The sequence below is a fragment of the Glycine max genome, chromosome 15 (assembly GCF_000004515.6).
Source record: "Glycine max cultivar Williams 82 chromosome 15, Glycine_max_v4.0, whole genome shotgun sequence".
In the NCBI taxonomy this organism is placed as follows: domain Eukaryota; kingdom Viridiplantae; phylum Streptophyta; class Magnoliopsida; order Fabales; family Fabaceae; genus Glycine; species Glycine max.
In genome coordinates, this window is record NC_038251.2 from 8704028 (window position 1) to 8718151 (window position 14124).

The window sequence follows — 14124 nt, forward strand, 5'->3', positions numbered from 1 at the left end:
AATTTGTTCCTGCTCTCTACGACCCAAAAATTGTTGTAGGCTTTGTTTTTGGATGGAGTCTACAGTTCAAAGAAGAGTTATGATGTTTATGCAAGTATAACGGGGTGAAATTATGATGAATCGAAGATGGAGTAACCCTCAGGTGAACCCTGATGTTTGTCGAAGAAGAGTTATGATGTTTTTACATGCCAAGAATCAAAAGAAAGTTACTGAAAACATTGAAGCAATGTTACTGATTACAACATTAATGGTCACCTATGGAGGTGTGCAAAAACAGCTCTAAAATCAACCTTAACATATCTTAATGTGGTGTGCAACCAATAGTCCTAGTTGCGGTTGTACATGATCACTGGATCATAATCTATTCGTTGGTTACTACTTACTACTACCAGTGTCATGGTTTCATTATTTGTAGGATGGGTTGCCTATCTAATAAAGCGTGTGAACCATCAGTTCATTCAATTATTCACAACTGGTTATTGTTGTCTAAAAGAAATTTATATTAAAAAATTTAAAATTCTATTTACAATTTATTATGTCACAAGTTAAATTAAATAATTTTGTTTTTTTTAAATAATTTTATATTGATTATTATTGTTATTTTCAAAAATCTTAATTATGAGCAAATTATTAATGAGTTTTACAATAAAAAATTACAATAAAGACAATATTTTAATAATTATGATGGTGTAAGTTTTCTTGTTTGTCCTAAGCACAAAAAATCTTAGGAATGATCCTTCATATTTGATCTCCTTGTAAAGGAGAACGTATCTCATTTTTCTCCTTTAATATATTACAGTTTTATCTTTAAAAAAATTGATGGAAATAAGTGACTTATGAGTTATGACACTATCATATGTTTATTTTTCTATTTAAGCAAGCTTGTATGTTGTTTTGTAATGAACAATTCTCTGCAAATGATGTTCTTCCATCTTAATAAATGATTAAAGCAAAATTTCCAAAAGAGATAAAACAAAAACACCGAACACGACCAGGAAACAAGGAACTTGGGAAGCATTACCGCTAGAAAAATTTAAAAGTCCAAAACAAATGTTGTTGGTAATCCTTTTTTATGTCCAAAACTCTCTCTTTTTCTTTCCTTGGACATATTTTGTCGTTAGTTGTTAACTCGATTTAAATTAATTGAATTTAAAATTAAGAATTTCAGACATAAAGGACTTTTTGAGCTATTTAAAACTTGCAAGTTGCAATATGAATCTTTCTCTAAAAATAAAGTATCAGCATTTTCTTTTGTGAAAAAAAAAAGAGAGAGAGAGATGGGCTAAGCTCTACAAACTCAATAAACCATCACCAAACAATAAATTGACTAGAGCAGGGGAGGGGTTATAGATAACAAGTTAAAAATTAAAATAAAAAAAATAAAAGAATATTAGTGACTTTTAGCATTATCCTTAGGGTGTTCATCGGACTAACTCGATAAGGTCGACTATTGAAAACAAACCAATTAAATTGAATCATATTAATTCAGTTAATCGATTTCTTTTATTTCGAATCCTAATTATTAATCAAATTAATTATCTGTTGTTAGATTTGTAGTTTTTTAACTAAAACTAATTAGATGGCTCAATTATCTTTTAACTTTCAAGTTAATACATTTTAGACTTTTATATTTAACTTTTATTGTTTTCTTTTTTATTCATTTTGATTTTATTTAGTAAATAAGGATTTTCTACGGCAGAAAACCAACCCAATTAAATATTTTATTATATTTGATCTTGATTGTGAAAATTAAAATATTAAATATAGTAAATAATGAAAACAAAATTTTATTTGATAAACTAATTAACTAAATATAAAGTTATTGATTTTATTTCATAAAAGAGTTCTTAAAATATTGTCACAAAATGGGGGGGGGGGGGGGGGACTTAAAAATTATAATATAATAAAAGATTTTTATTTCTGGCGTATAAACCTTTTTTGGCATTTTTTTTTTACTTTACTGTTACAAAAAAGTTGCATCGCATTTATTCCTTGATTTATTCTTTTACTTGGAATGATTTCTTTCAAGTAAGGAAGAGTCTTTCCACTTTTATATCAACCATTTGTTTTTATCTTCATTTTAGTTGCTATTTTTTCTAGTTAAAAATGATCATTAATTAAAAATACAAACATAAAAATTTAAAATTAATAACTGCATATATAAACTTTCTTACATTGTGATATATATAAAATATTGTCATATGATTATGAATTATTAATTATACAACAAGATTAATATCTAACTTTGAGGGACATTCGTAATCTTTGAGACATGATTAAAAAATTATTTTAAAATGTTAAATTAATTAGTTAAATAATGCAAATCGGTATTAATTACCAACCATTAGAAATTACTCTTTAATCTTTAATATATTAATTATAATCAATAATTATATTTTAATATCAATTTGCACTTGCACAATATAGAAACGTTTAATTTAATGAAAAAATTCGTGTTCAATCCCATCATTGTGAAAATCATTTAGACCAGGGACACTCACACTATCATGAATCAGATTAATCTTTGGCTTAATAAATTAAGAAATAACATAGAAAAGAAAAACTAATTAATCATCATTATATTGTATTGGACTTTTGTTTAGAATATGTAATGGGTTGGACTATTTAATTTATGTTCAATGAGAAGTACTGCCTTAATTTGCTAAGTTACTTAATTATTGTCTTACTGGACCGTTAATACAAATATTTACTATGAATGAATTAACGATGATGACAATTTTGTCTTCTAATTTAAAAATATAATAAACAAACTAGAGAAGGGGGAAAATCATGCAAAAATTATCGAGGGAAGAGAGAATAAAGAGAAAACGTTATTTATTCTCACGCAACGCAAGTTCCTCGGTCACAGAACTATGCTAGCTAGCATGTGCATTACTGTAAATATGTATACATCTTTACTTATAATCTAAGAAAATGACAAATGGATGTGGATAGGTCACAAGTAGCTAGCCAGCCGGGAGCAGATTCTTTGCTTTTGTTTTCATCATATTGAGATTAAAAATGGAATACTTGAAACAAAAAAGCACCATCAATTCCAATTTCTTTTTTTAAAAATAAAATCTATAAACACCCTAATGCTAGCTAGTCAAGAGAAATAGTACATGTGATAGAAAAAATAAAGAGAAATGATGAACATTAATAGAATATTTCTCACGTTGGAGTGTAGATAATAATATTAGTCTTTTAGTTTGTGAAGTCGTTAATGGCGTATCATTCAATACTCTTATCTGGTCTACCTAGTGTTCACTTTCCTGCAAAGATGCCAAAGCGATATGTCATGACTCATGTCTTGGTCTTTGCTCTCAAATATTTTTTAGGTTGCTGCTATTAATACAAGACAGATACACGAAGATGCGTTGACCTCTAGCTCCTCCTCGCGTGTATGTTGCTTGCGCTGTAATCTGTGATTGAAATTTGAATCCAAAGGTTTGGACTTATATCCTGATTTAAGCAAATTAATTGCAACGTTCCAATGCCCTCTCACCGGCATTTTACAGCCTGATAGTCTTTTTGTAAAATATTACATGGACAATTTAGACATTCAATTAATGTCACAACTCATAAAATGATGTATGCACGTTAATAAATGCGAGCAGCGTTAGAAATCATCATTAATATCTTATTTAAAGGAAACTGGGTTTAATATCACTCAAGAACTTGTTGGTGATAATTAAGTTATTTAATCATGTTAATTAAAATTTAACGTTTGATATATATACTTTTTAAAGTTAGTATGAGGCACGTTATATATATCCTGCTTTAAAAAAATGATGTATGCACGTCAATAAATGCATGCAAAGTTAGAAATCATCATGCATGATTCAAAAGTCGAAATAAGTTCAACCATGATTTTCATCAACGCGCTAACTACTACAGCGTTACTCTCAAATCAAAACATGTCTCAGTTTATATATTATGTCTCTCGCAAGGACAAATGTTTGGAATTAATTTTTCTACAGAAATAATAAGGGCATTGAAAACATATAGCATAGTACTTATTACCCCTTGCTTTGTTAACAAGAAGAAGAGAGAAACCTTGAAATTCCTGGTTAAAAGAAAATAAAAATTGAATTCTTTTATTATAATAGTATACAAAAAGTTTTTACTTTTTAGCATATAGGTACTAACTAGTAGTATGAAAAGTTTAGTTTAGAAACTTTTTTAGTATCTATGCCAATAGTTTGATATTCTATGCTCGTATTTGATGTACTGGTTAACATAAAAATTATACTAATAGTATATCGATCTTATATTTCTTCTTTTGTATACTAAAATATGTCTATAACTATAATGCATCATATTATAAATAATAATTAAAAATTAAAAAATACCTACAGAGACTAATTATTAGTATATAATATTTTTTATAATGTTTAATGCAAATTAAATTTGCTATGGGGGATTAAGTTACTTTAGAAGTCATTTTTGGTAAAAGTTGTTTATTCAACAACTCTTTGTATATGTTAAAAAGTTAATAAACAATTGAATATTTTAAGAATATCTTAATGGATCTTGTAGGTTAAAATTCAAATAAACGAGACATTTGTAGTTACATAATTTTATAGGTAATTTTATTATTTACATTTCATTATATTTTAAAATGCATATTCATATGTCAAATTAATTTTATTTGATAAAGTACCAAATACTTTAAACAACCAAAGTATTTTTTATACTACAAATTATTAACACAAAAAATGCTTTAAAAAACTGAGTCAAAAAACTAATTTAAACATTATGTTACCCAAACCATATTTCGTTTTAAAATTTGTATCTGAAAACTAAAATTTAAAGTTCCCTCGATCATATTTTTTTGTGAATCCTCGAACAATCCTTTAAATATATAGTTTAGATCAAGAAAGTAAAGTTCAAAGTTTTTTTTTAAAGAACTATAGCTAGTTGAGAAAGTCAAGATTAAAGAAAAAGGAAAATTTTACAAAAAAAAAGGAAATAATAATATAAAGTTTAAAAATATAAAAAATAATAAATGTCACATAAAAGTAAAATATATCCTTTTAAAAATATATTATAAGAAGAAAGTAAAGTAATAAATATCTTTATATTCAAGAGTCAAAACTTAAATTTATAACGTAAGGTTTATTATTAATGATCATTAATATCCTCCCATGACTAACGTATGAGTTAAAATCTCAATTAATAATGCAGATATCCCAATTCAAATGTATACTTATTTTGAAATTATATTTTATGTATAGTTAGTGGAGTGTTTTTTTTTATATGAAGTTAAAAAGTGGTGTAGTTTATAATCCTAGTCTTTTTTACAGCAGTTTATAATATTAGATAAGAAGCAAAATAATCCAAAAAAAAGTTGTAAATGAAAAGTAGGTATAACCATTATAATTAAAATGAAACAATAATTTGAAAATTTTAAACTATAGAAAGTAAATGTTAATTATATCCCTGGAAAAATATATTATAAGAAAAGAGTATATATATATAAATATATATCCTCATGTTCAAGACTATTGACTTAAACTTATAATACAAGACTTATTATTAATGATCATTTAATATCCTCCCATGACTGACCTATGGTTTTAAATCTAACTTAATATTGTAGATATCCAAATGCAAACGGAATGATAATTTAAATTAACAATTAAATTTTTATAGTTAATTTTTTTATCCATAAGATGAAAGATAATGTTAACAAATGTATAATAAGTCACAAATCATGATTAATCATTTGAGCTAGGTTCTTTGACTATAGTTAACCTTTATATGCATTATAAATTAATCCATTATTTTCACCTGACCAATTAATCCATTTTCATCAAAACAAGATATCACAATTGATTATACTATTACACAAGATTAATTATTAACTAATTAGATGGTAGCCTGCTCAATTTGATCAGTAATTCAAATATTTGAAACTCTAACATTTTAAATTTTATATAGTATAAACAGGCTCTAACAAATGAGACTTTGCCACTCAGGACGCTCGACTGCTGCGGGCTGCCTATATGCTTACATCAAATGATTAAAAATCTGATACTATTTATCATCATCATTCCCTTAAATTTCATATTACGTGCCGATCGGAATTATTTACATTCTGATCTTACATTAATACACATCCAAATCTTTTACATTTTTTTCCAACGCAAACATATATACTTATTTACGGTTGATTTTCAAGTTTTAACCACACACGATTGCGATTTTATTGCACACACGCATTCTTTAATTATAAATAATAATTAATCTCCCATCATTTATCCAAATTACAATTGGATCTTCTTCATATCCCTTTAGGGCACGTGAGAGGGATGTGACTCGAAGAAGGAGGAAAAAATAAACTACACAAAAGTGGCATGAAGAGAGGAGAAACTCGGAAAGCTGAAATGACAGTTTGGAGGGTAAAAGCCCGAAAGGTGTAGAATGAGAATGTGGAAACCGAAGCCAGAAAATCCAAAACCCCAGAGGGGGGAAAAAGGCATGGGACCCACCTTGACTGCACCCATTTCACATTATTATTTTTTCGCTTTTCCATATTATTATTACGTACTATTTTTTTATACTAAGACTATTAATATATTTTATTATTAAAAAAAGTTTAATTAATCCAGGACGGACTTCAAGGTTAAAAAATCATATACAGAAAGCTTATCTTAAGGCTTAAAGAATATATCCAAATTATTCATTACTAAGATTTTTACTTCTAACCATCACATCCTTTAATATATGAATTTGTTTATTATCAACTCCATCAGAAAGTATATTATTTTGTTCTCTTATTTTCTTATTTTCGCCGACACACACAAACTCACACACTCAATGCTCTTGTGCTGCTTTTGCTTATGATATTCTCTCTCTTCATTACATTCACCAAGCTTCGAATCTCCAATATCTGTCCCTTTCTTTAATGGCCTTGCCTTGTACAACCAGTCGCGATCTGAAACTCAACTACTACGGTACTGCTGCTTCTACTTCTACCCCCATTCTCCTCTTCTTTTTCTTCTTTTCAATCTCTTTCGTCTCCATGATACTCTGCATGTGCCTCTCCGCACCTGAACCACGCTTCTGACTGCAATGGCTCGTGCCCGTTTCCCTCTTTCAATCCTTCTCTCTCTGGTCTTCGTTGCTCTTCCTCTTTCCCTCGCCAACACTGACCCTTCTGATGGTAATATATCATTATTGTTATTTCCTTTTCTTTCTCTGTTTGTTTTTTTTTTTTTTTTTGAGTGATCATTATACGGTTGATTGATGTGGTCGGTGTTGAATGACTTAATGTGTTTGGTTTTGGGATAAAGTTTGGATTTTGTGTTGTGGGCATTGGGTTTTGGGGGTTTGATTTTGTTTTGTAAGCTCTGGGTGAATAGGGAGTGTTGTAATGCAAATGATGAAGTTTTGGGTGGGTGCTTTTTCATTCAAAAGATGTTTTTTTGTGGCTCTCTGTTTGTAGTTTTTATTGTTTTTTTGTTCTGTTGCAGTTCAAGCTCTTGAGGTCATGTACAATGCGTTGAATAGTCCAACTCAGCTAACGGGTTGGAAAATCGGTGGTGGTGATCCATGTGGAGAGTCATGGAAAGGGGTAACGTGTGAGGGATCAGCCGTTGTTTCCATGTAAGAGATTCACGTTATATTGCACATTTCTGATTTTTTTTATTTGTTTGTTTGTTTGTTTTTTAAAGTGTGTTTGTGATCATTGTTTTAAATTGTGGTTGCGGTTTTGTTGCAATGGGAAATTGCAGACGAATGTGGCTGACTCGCTATGTGGTCGCCGCGAGTTTAAAAGCCTTGATGTTGTGGCTAAAATCGCGGTTGCTGAAAGTTTTTTAAAACCTTGTTTGTGGTTGAGAACACTAACTGATCTCTCTGTTTGTGATGCTGGATAGTAAACTCTCAGGTTTAGGACTCGATGGGACTCTGGGGTACCTGCTTTCGGACCTTATGTCACTCAGAGAGCTGTGAGATAATTTTGCTCTGTTATTTGTGCTACACTACACATAATCTTTACTGTTTTAATATATGCTGGTGAACTGGTTATTGGCTTTTTAATTCTTATTTTTGTGTTTTTGTAGTGACTTAAGTGATAACAAGATCCATGATACAATTCCCTACCAGTTGCCACCGAATCTTACGAGCCTGTAATGTTTGCCTACATTTACACGCTCATTTCACTTCTTGATCATTTTCACTTTGCTACTTTATTTGAAATGTTATTTTTTTTTTCTGTTGCTAAACTGTGTCATTGCCTTTCAATTGGGACAATCAGGAATTTTGCAAGAAATAATTTATCTGGAAATCTTCCTTATTCCATTTCTGCCATGGTTTCACTCAATTATTTGTAAGTTTTTTTTGAATGCACACATTTTTATTTCATAATATTCAATTTGATAATACATTGGAGCCACTTACTGTGTTTCCATGTGGTTTTTAGGAATTTAAGCAATAATGCACTCTCCATGACAGTTGGCGATATTTTTGCTAGTCTTCAAGATCTTGGTACCCTGTAAGATATCTTACATAGTTTCTTCATTCCATTTTCCCCTCATTTATTTCATTTTCTTAGTATTCTGACTAAGAAACGTATGCTTGCTGTACTGATTTGTGGCCATGGTTAAACAATTTCAATGCTTTTCTTTTTTCAAAAGATATGAACAAACATTTTTCCTTGGCTGAATCAGAGGGACTTTTACCTTTTAGGCTTAAGCTATTATTGTTTTTGAGTTTTTGATTGGATTCAGACCATATTCATATATTGACTTAATACTTGAACTGCATGGTGATTCTTTTATTAATCATATATCAGGATTCAAATTCATTTACCATATTAACATAGAGTTTATGCTCCAACGGAAATCCCTTCCCCAATGAAAGGAATAGTTTCATACTGAAACCTTTTATTGTCATTGGTTTTTTGGATCATTAATATTAGTTTTATCATGGATTTTATTTGATGATTGGTTGCATGCATTTTCAATGATGCAGGGATCTATCTTTCAATAACTTTTCTGGGGATCTTCCTCCTTCATTTGTTGCATTGGCCAATCTTTCTTCTCTGTAAGTTGGATGGTATTTTAATTGATAAACTGGTACCAATTTTCATTAAATGTTAATTTAATGCTTATCGAAATTCTTTTGTAGTTTCTTGCAGAAGAACCAGTTGACTGGGTCTCTTGGTGTTCTCGTTGGTTTGCCTTTGGATACTTTGTAAGTTTTTCTCCCTTTGGTCCTTAAATTATCTGCATGTCAGTTTCTAATGTTGCTTTATAATTTTCCAGAAATGTTGCAAACAATAATTTCAGTGGATGGATACCCCATGAGCTTAGTTCCATCCGTAATTTCATGTAAGTATTTATGGATTGTTGTTTGAAATGCCTATCCGTTTTCTAATGCATAATAACTTCAGCAATGTGGTTAATGTGACTCTTTAAATGTTAACTAGATATGATGGAAATTCATTTGAGAACAGTCCTGCTCCTCTTCCGCCAGCATTTACTTCACCTCCTCCCAATGGACCTCATGGTCGTCATCATTCTGGATCTGGTTCACATAATAAAACACAAGTTTCTGATAATGAAAAATCTGATGGCCATAAGGGTTTGACAGTGGGGGCTGTCGTAGGCATTGTTTTAGGTTCAGTGCTGGTGGCTGCCATTGTGCTCCTTGCTCTTGTTTTCTGTATCCGAAAGCAAAAGGGGAAAAAGGGTGCAAGAAATTTTAGTGGGAGCCTTCCTCGTGGAGTTATTAACGGTGATTTCCCTTTCTCTCATTTTGTTTCCATATATATATATGTGTGTGTGTGTGTGTGTGTGTGTGTGTGTCTATATATATATATAATGATTATGTAATTTGGTTTCTTTGTCAAAATGTAGTTTAAAATGGTATGTGCATTAATTTGCTCCAATATTTGTTGAATGTTGATATTTGGAGGCACTAAAGGTGGCAGCTATAAAGCAAGGTGTTTATAAGGCCATTTTGAGAAATTGGGATTTGCAGCTTTGTATTTGGTGTAAATCCCATGAATAGAGCATTTGCTCCATTATAGTTTTATAGCATTTTTGGTTTAACGTCAGCTAAGTGTAGATCCACATCAAGACCAATACATTACATTGTAGCTTCTGTGTAAACTTGAGATTTGAAGTGAATACACTGAAAAATGCACATATCAAACGTGCAAGCAAACACCCACTTAATAACATATCTGTTTTGTATTAAAAATGGTATAGTGGCATTTTTCTTTATTCTCTTACAAAATTCATTTGCATTACCCTTTGAATCTGTTTCTGTAAATGCTCCTTCACTTCAAAATTTCTACTATTTATTTACTGGTTTGTGCTGAAGGATGGCATATATGCATCCTAACCAGTTCACCTTTTCTATTGGGTTTGTGCTTGCAGTAACTCCTCAGATGCAAGAGCAGAGGGTAAAAAGTGCTGCTGTTGTTACAGATCTCAAGCCTCGTCCTGCAGAAAATGTGACAGTTGAGAGGGTAGCTGTAAAAAGTGGATCTGTAAAGCAGATGAAGTCCCCTATAACTTCCACATTATACACAGTTGCTTCTCTCCAAAGTGCAACAAATAGCTTTAGTCAAGAATTTATTATTGGTGAAGGTTCTCTTGGCCGAGTTTACAAGGCTGATTTCCCAAATGGGAAGGTAACCTTTTAGTATTGCATTTGTTATCAACCTTCCTACTGCATTTTTGGAATTTATTCTTGTTATGTTTGGAAGAAAAATACCTATTAAATTACAAGCTAGATCTTCAATTGGTTGAACCAGTGAATAGATGAATGTGATGATGATTTATAGACTTTTTTCTTCATCAGTAATTTGGTTTTGCTGCATTTTAAATAATGCTTCTTTTTTCCTCTTCTGTTGTTTTTAACCTTTAATTTGGTTCTAATTTTTAATTTTTTTATTCTTATATTTGTAACATATATTTTGTACAATCACAACTCAGAAAATATATGGCTTCTTAGTACCTCTATTCACTAAGGCTGTTTGTTTGGCACTCACAGCATTTGTACAATGATCCAGCTACACTCTGTCTATCTCTTAGTTTTCTTTTTTTATTATGGCATTTTTTTTTTTATTTTCTTATAAATTTGAACTTGGAGAAAATTATTTTTATCCCTATAAAGTAAAAGTTATGGACACTATAATATGCTAATGGTTCCGATATTTGCTTTTGTTTAGGTAATGGCTATTAAGAAGATCGACAACTCAGCTCTGTCATTACAGGAGGAAGACAATTTTCTTGAAGCTGTTTCTAATATGTCACGCTTGCGGCACCCAAGCATTGTGACATTGGCTGGATATTGTGCAGAGCATGGCCAACGACTTCTAGTTTATGAGTATATAGCAAATGGAAATCTGCATGACATGCTCCATTTTGCTGAAGATAGCAGCAAGGCATTGTCTTGGAATGCCCGTGTACGCATAGCACTTGGCACAGCCCGGGCTTTAGAGTATGTTACATTCACATATCTGACATATTAAGTCTCTCCTTGGCATGGCCTTGACTGGCTACTCCACCCCCCTGCTTTTCCCTCAAGTATATTTGTTTTAGCCTTGTAGAGTGAGTTAGCATGTCACATTCAGGCTAATTTCTCAAGTTATGCTTTGTCTATCAGGTACCTGCATGAAGTGTGCTTGCCTTCTGTTGTACATAGAAATTTCAAATCTGCAAATATATTACTCGATGAGGAGCTCAATCCTCACCTGTCTGACTGCGGTTTAGCTGCTTTGACACCAAACACTGAGCGACAGGTTGGTAAAGATGCCTTTGTTTCCTTCATGCATAGCTGAACATGGTTTTTGTATCTATTATTTCTCACTACATTGATTACAATCATCGAGTTTCAACAGGTATCAACTCAGATGGTCGGTTCATTCGGTTATAGTGCTCCTGAGTTTGCATTATCAGGAGTATACACTGTAAAAAGTGATGTTTACAGCTTTGGGGTGGTTATGCTGGAACTATTGACTGGTCGGAAGCCACTTGACAGGTGAGCCTATCGTACATGATGTAAAGTAATCATGTCCATCACTTTAATGTTTACCCTTCATTATTATCTTTCTTTTCTGTATGGCTTCTTACATTCATTTGTAATTTTTGCAAGTTTAGTTTGCGGGTTCGATCGGAGCAGTCACTTGTGAGGTGGGCTACACCCCAACTCCATGATATAGATGCCTTGGCCAAAATGGTTGATCCTACTTTGAACGGCATGTATCCTGCAAAGTCACTGTCACGCTTTGCTGATATCATTGCCCTCTGTGTTCAGGTAAAACTTTGTAATGATGAAATGAACAACAGATGGCTAGCAACTTGTCTTAGTACCTTTTCCATTTACTGCACTCACGCATTTATTTCTGCACTATACTTTAGTCTTTATAATAGGGCAAATGCTAACTGGTACCAAAGGGCATTAGTCTAGCGTTATATAATATGACAAAAGGTACTGCTCTAGTTTAAGTATTGCTATATGAAACCAAGTGTTGGGCGGTAAAATGCCAACAAAATAATAAAATTCATATGGTAGAGATGAGAATGTTGAATTGGATGAGTTGACATATTAGATAGACAAAGTTAGTAATGAATGCATTAAAGAGAAAGTTGAGGTAGCATCTACTGTAGAAAGAGTGGTAGAATCTTGCCTTATGAGGTATGGACATGCATGAAAAAGTCCAACAAGCCCCACTAAGAAGACTAGATCAGATGGAGGGTAGTCCTATTACTAGAGGTAAAGGGAAATGTGGAAATATTAGACAAGAGTAAGAATGAATGCAATAGAGGAAAAGTTGAGGTAGCATTTATTGTGAAAAAAAAAAAAACAGAAGAATGTCTTAGGTTGTATGGGCACGTGTGGAGTAGAGGTTTCACTAAGAAGACTAGATCAGATGGAGGAAGTCCTATTATTAGAGGTAAATGAAAACCGAGAAAACTTATTGGCAAAACTATTAAGGATACAAGTTGAATGGATTGTTTATAGACACTAATCACAAGAGAACATCACGGCTTGATTGTTTGGTTTGTGTAGCTCATTCCACCAAGTGGGGCAAAAGGCTTGATTGTTGTCACTTGTCATTGTAAAGTCTTTATTTATTTTATAAAAAAAATAGTAGTACAAGTCATTCGACACTTGTTTTTTCAAGTAATTAAATGCATTCAATAGGGTTTATTTAGTCCACCTTAACAACGGGACCCTTGTAATTGTTGATCAATATGATGCACGTAAACTTATTTGGTGGTGTTGCCATTATCATAATTCTTCAAAAAATGTTAGTAATGATTTTGATTTTGCGCACAGCCGGAACCCGAATTTCGACCTCCGATGTCTGAGGTGGTGCAAGCATTGGTTCGGTTAGTGCAAAGAGCAAGTGTGGTTAAAAGACGACCCAGTGAAGAATCTGGTTTTGGTCACAAGACCCCAGACCATGAGGCCATGGACATGCCATTTTAAATGTTAGTGCCTTTAAGTGATCTTTTACAATTTTGTGCAGTAGCCCGGCTAAAAAAATTACTACTACAGAACACAGGAAGGAAGGAGTAGAAAAAGTTTGTGAAAATGTATCATCAATCAAACAAATTACGTGTTGGAATTTTTCACACACCATTTAATACTCTGGAAAATAAGCTGTATATTTTAATTAACTTGCAATGCTGTAATATAATGTAATTTAATTGAAAGCCCATTATTGTTTCTAGCTTTGATGCAACGTAATAGGTTTATAAAAAATAAAATTTTACGAAGGAACTTTATGAGTTCTAGGCATTGTTGGCATGCACTGAAGAAATTCTAACTACCGACACAATCGACATAAAGGCCTCGGAAAAGGGAGTGGATGCTATTTGTAATGAGTTGGATTATTATGACGGTGCGTGCATTTGGACGGGTCCTACTTTTGTTGCTCCCTAATTCTATTCCATTCCCACCATATCAATGGAGACACGCATTTGGCGTTTTTCAATTCATTTTTTAGCACTTTGTTGTTTTCTTCACCATGACCTTGGAATTATTTTCAATTTACTGATAAGTCCTTTTCCTTTTTAGTTAGACCATGTTTGGGAACCCTTGGGACGTTCACACGGTCCAAAATATGAAATGGAGAATTTAAAAATTTGTGTAAAA

The 14124-nt window shown here is 31.8% G+C and overlaps 1 protein-coding gene across 1 annotated transcript; it reads left to right on the forward strand.

Moving 5' to 3' along the window:
• Nucleotides 1–6781: 6781 nt before the first annotated feature.
• Nucleotides 6782–13699, forward strand: LOC100803711 (protein STRUBBELIG-RECEPTOR FAMILY 8). Its single transcript, XM_006597535.4, has 16 exons — nucleotides 6782–7168; nucleotides 7479–7611; nucleotides 7884–7955; nucleotides 8070–8135; nucleotides 8264–8335; nucleotides 8429–8500; nucleotides 8980–9051; nucleotides 9136–9201; nucleotides 9273–9338; nucleotides 9437–9744; nucleotides 10392–10648; nucleotides 11189–11460; nucleotides 11626–11761; nucleotides 11861–12000; nucleotides 12120–12276; nucleotides 13303–13699. The coding sequence occupies exons 1-16, from the start codon at nucleotides 7078–7080 to the stop codon at nucleotides 13453–13455; spliced, it is 2133 nt and encodes a 710-aa protein (XP_006597598.1). The 5' UTR covers nucleotides 6782–7077; the 3' UTR covers nucleotides 13456–13699.
• Nucleotides 13700–14124: the final 425 nt, after the last annotated feature.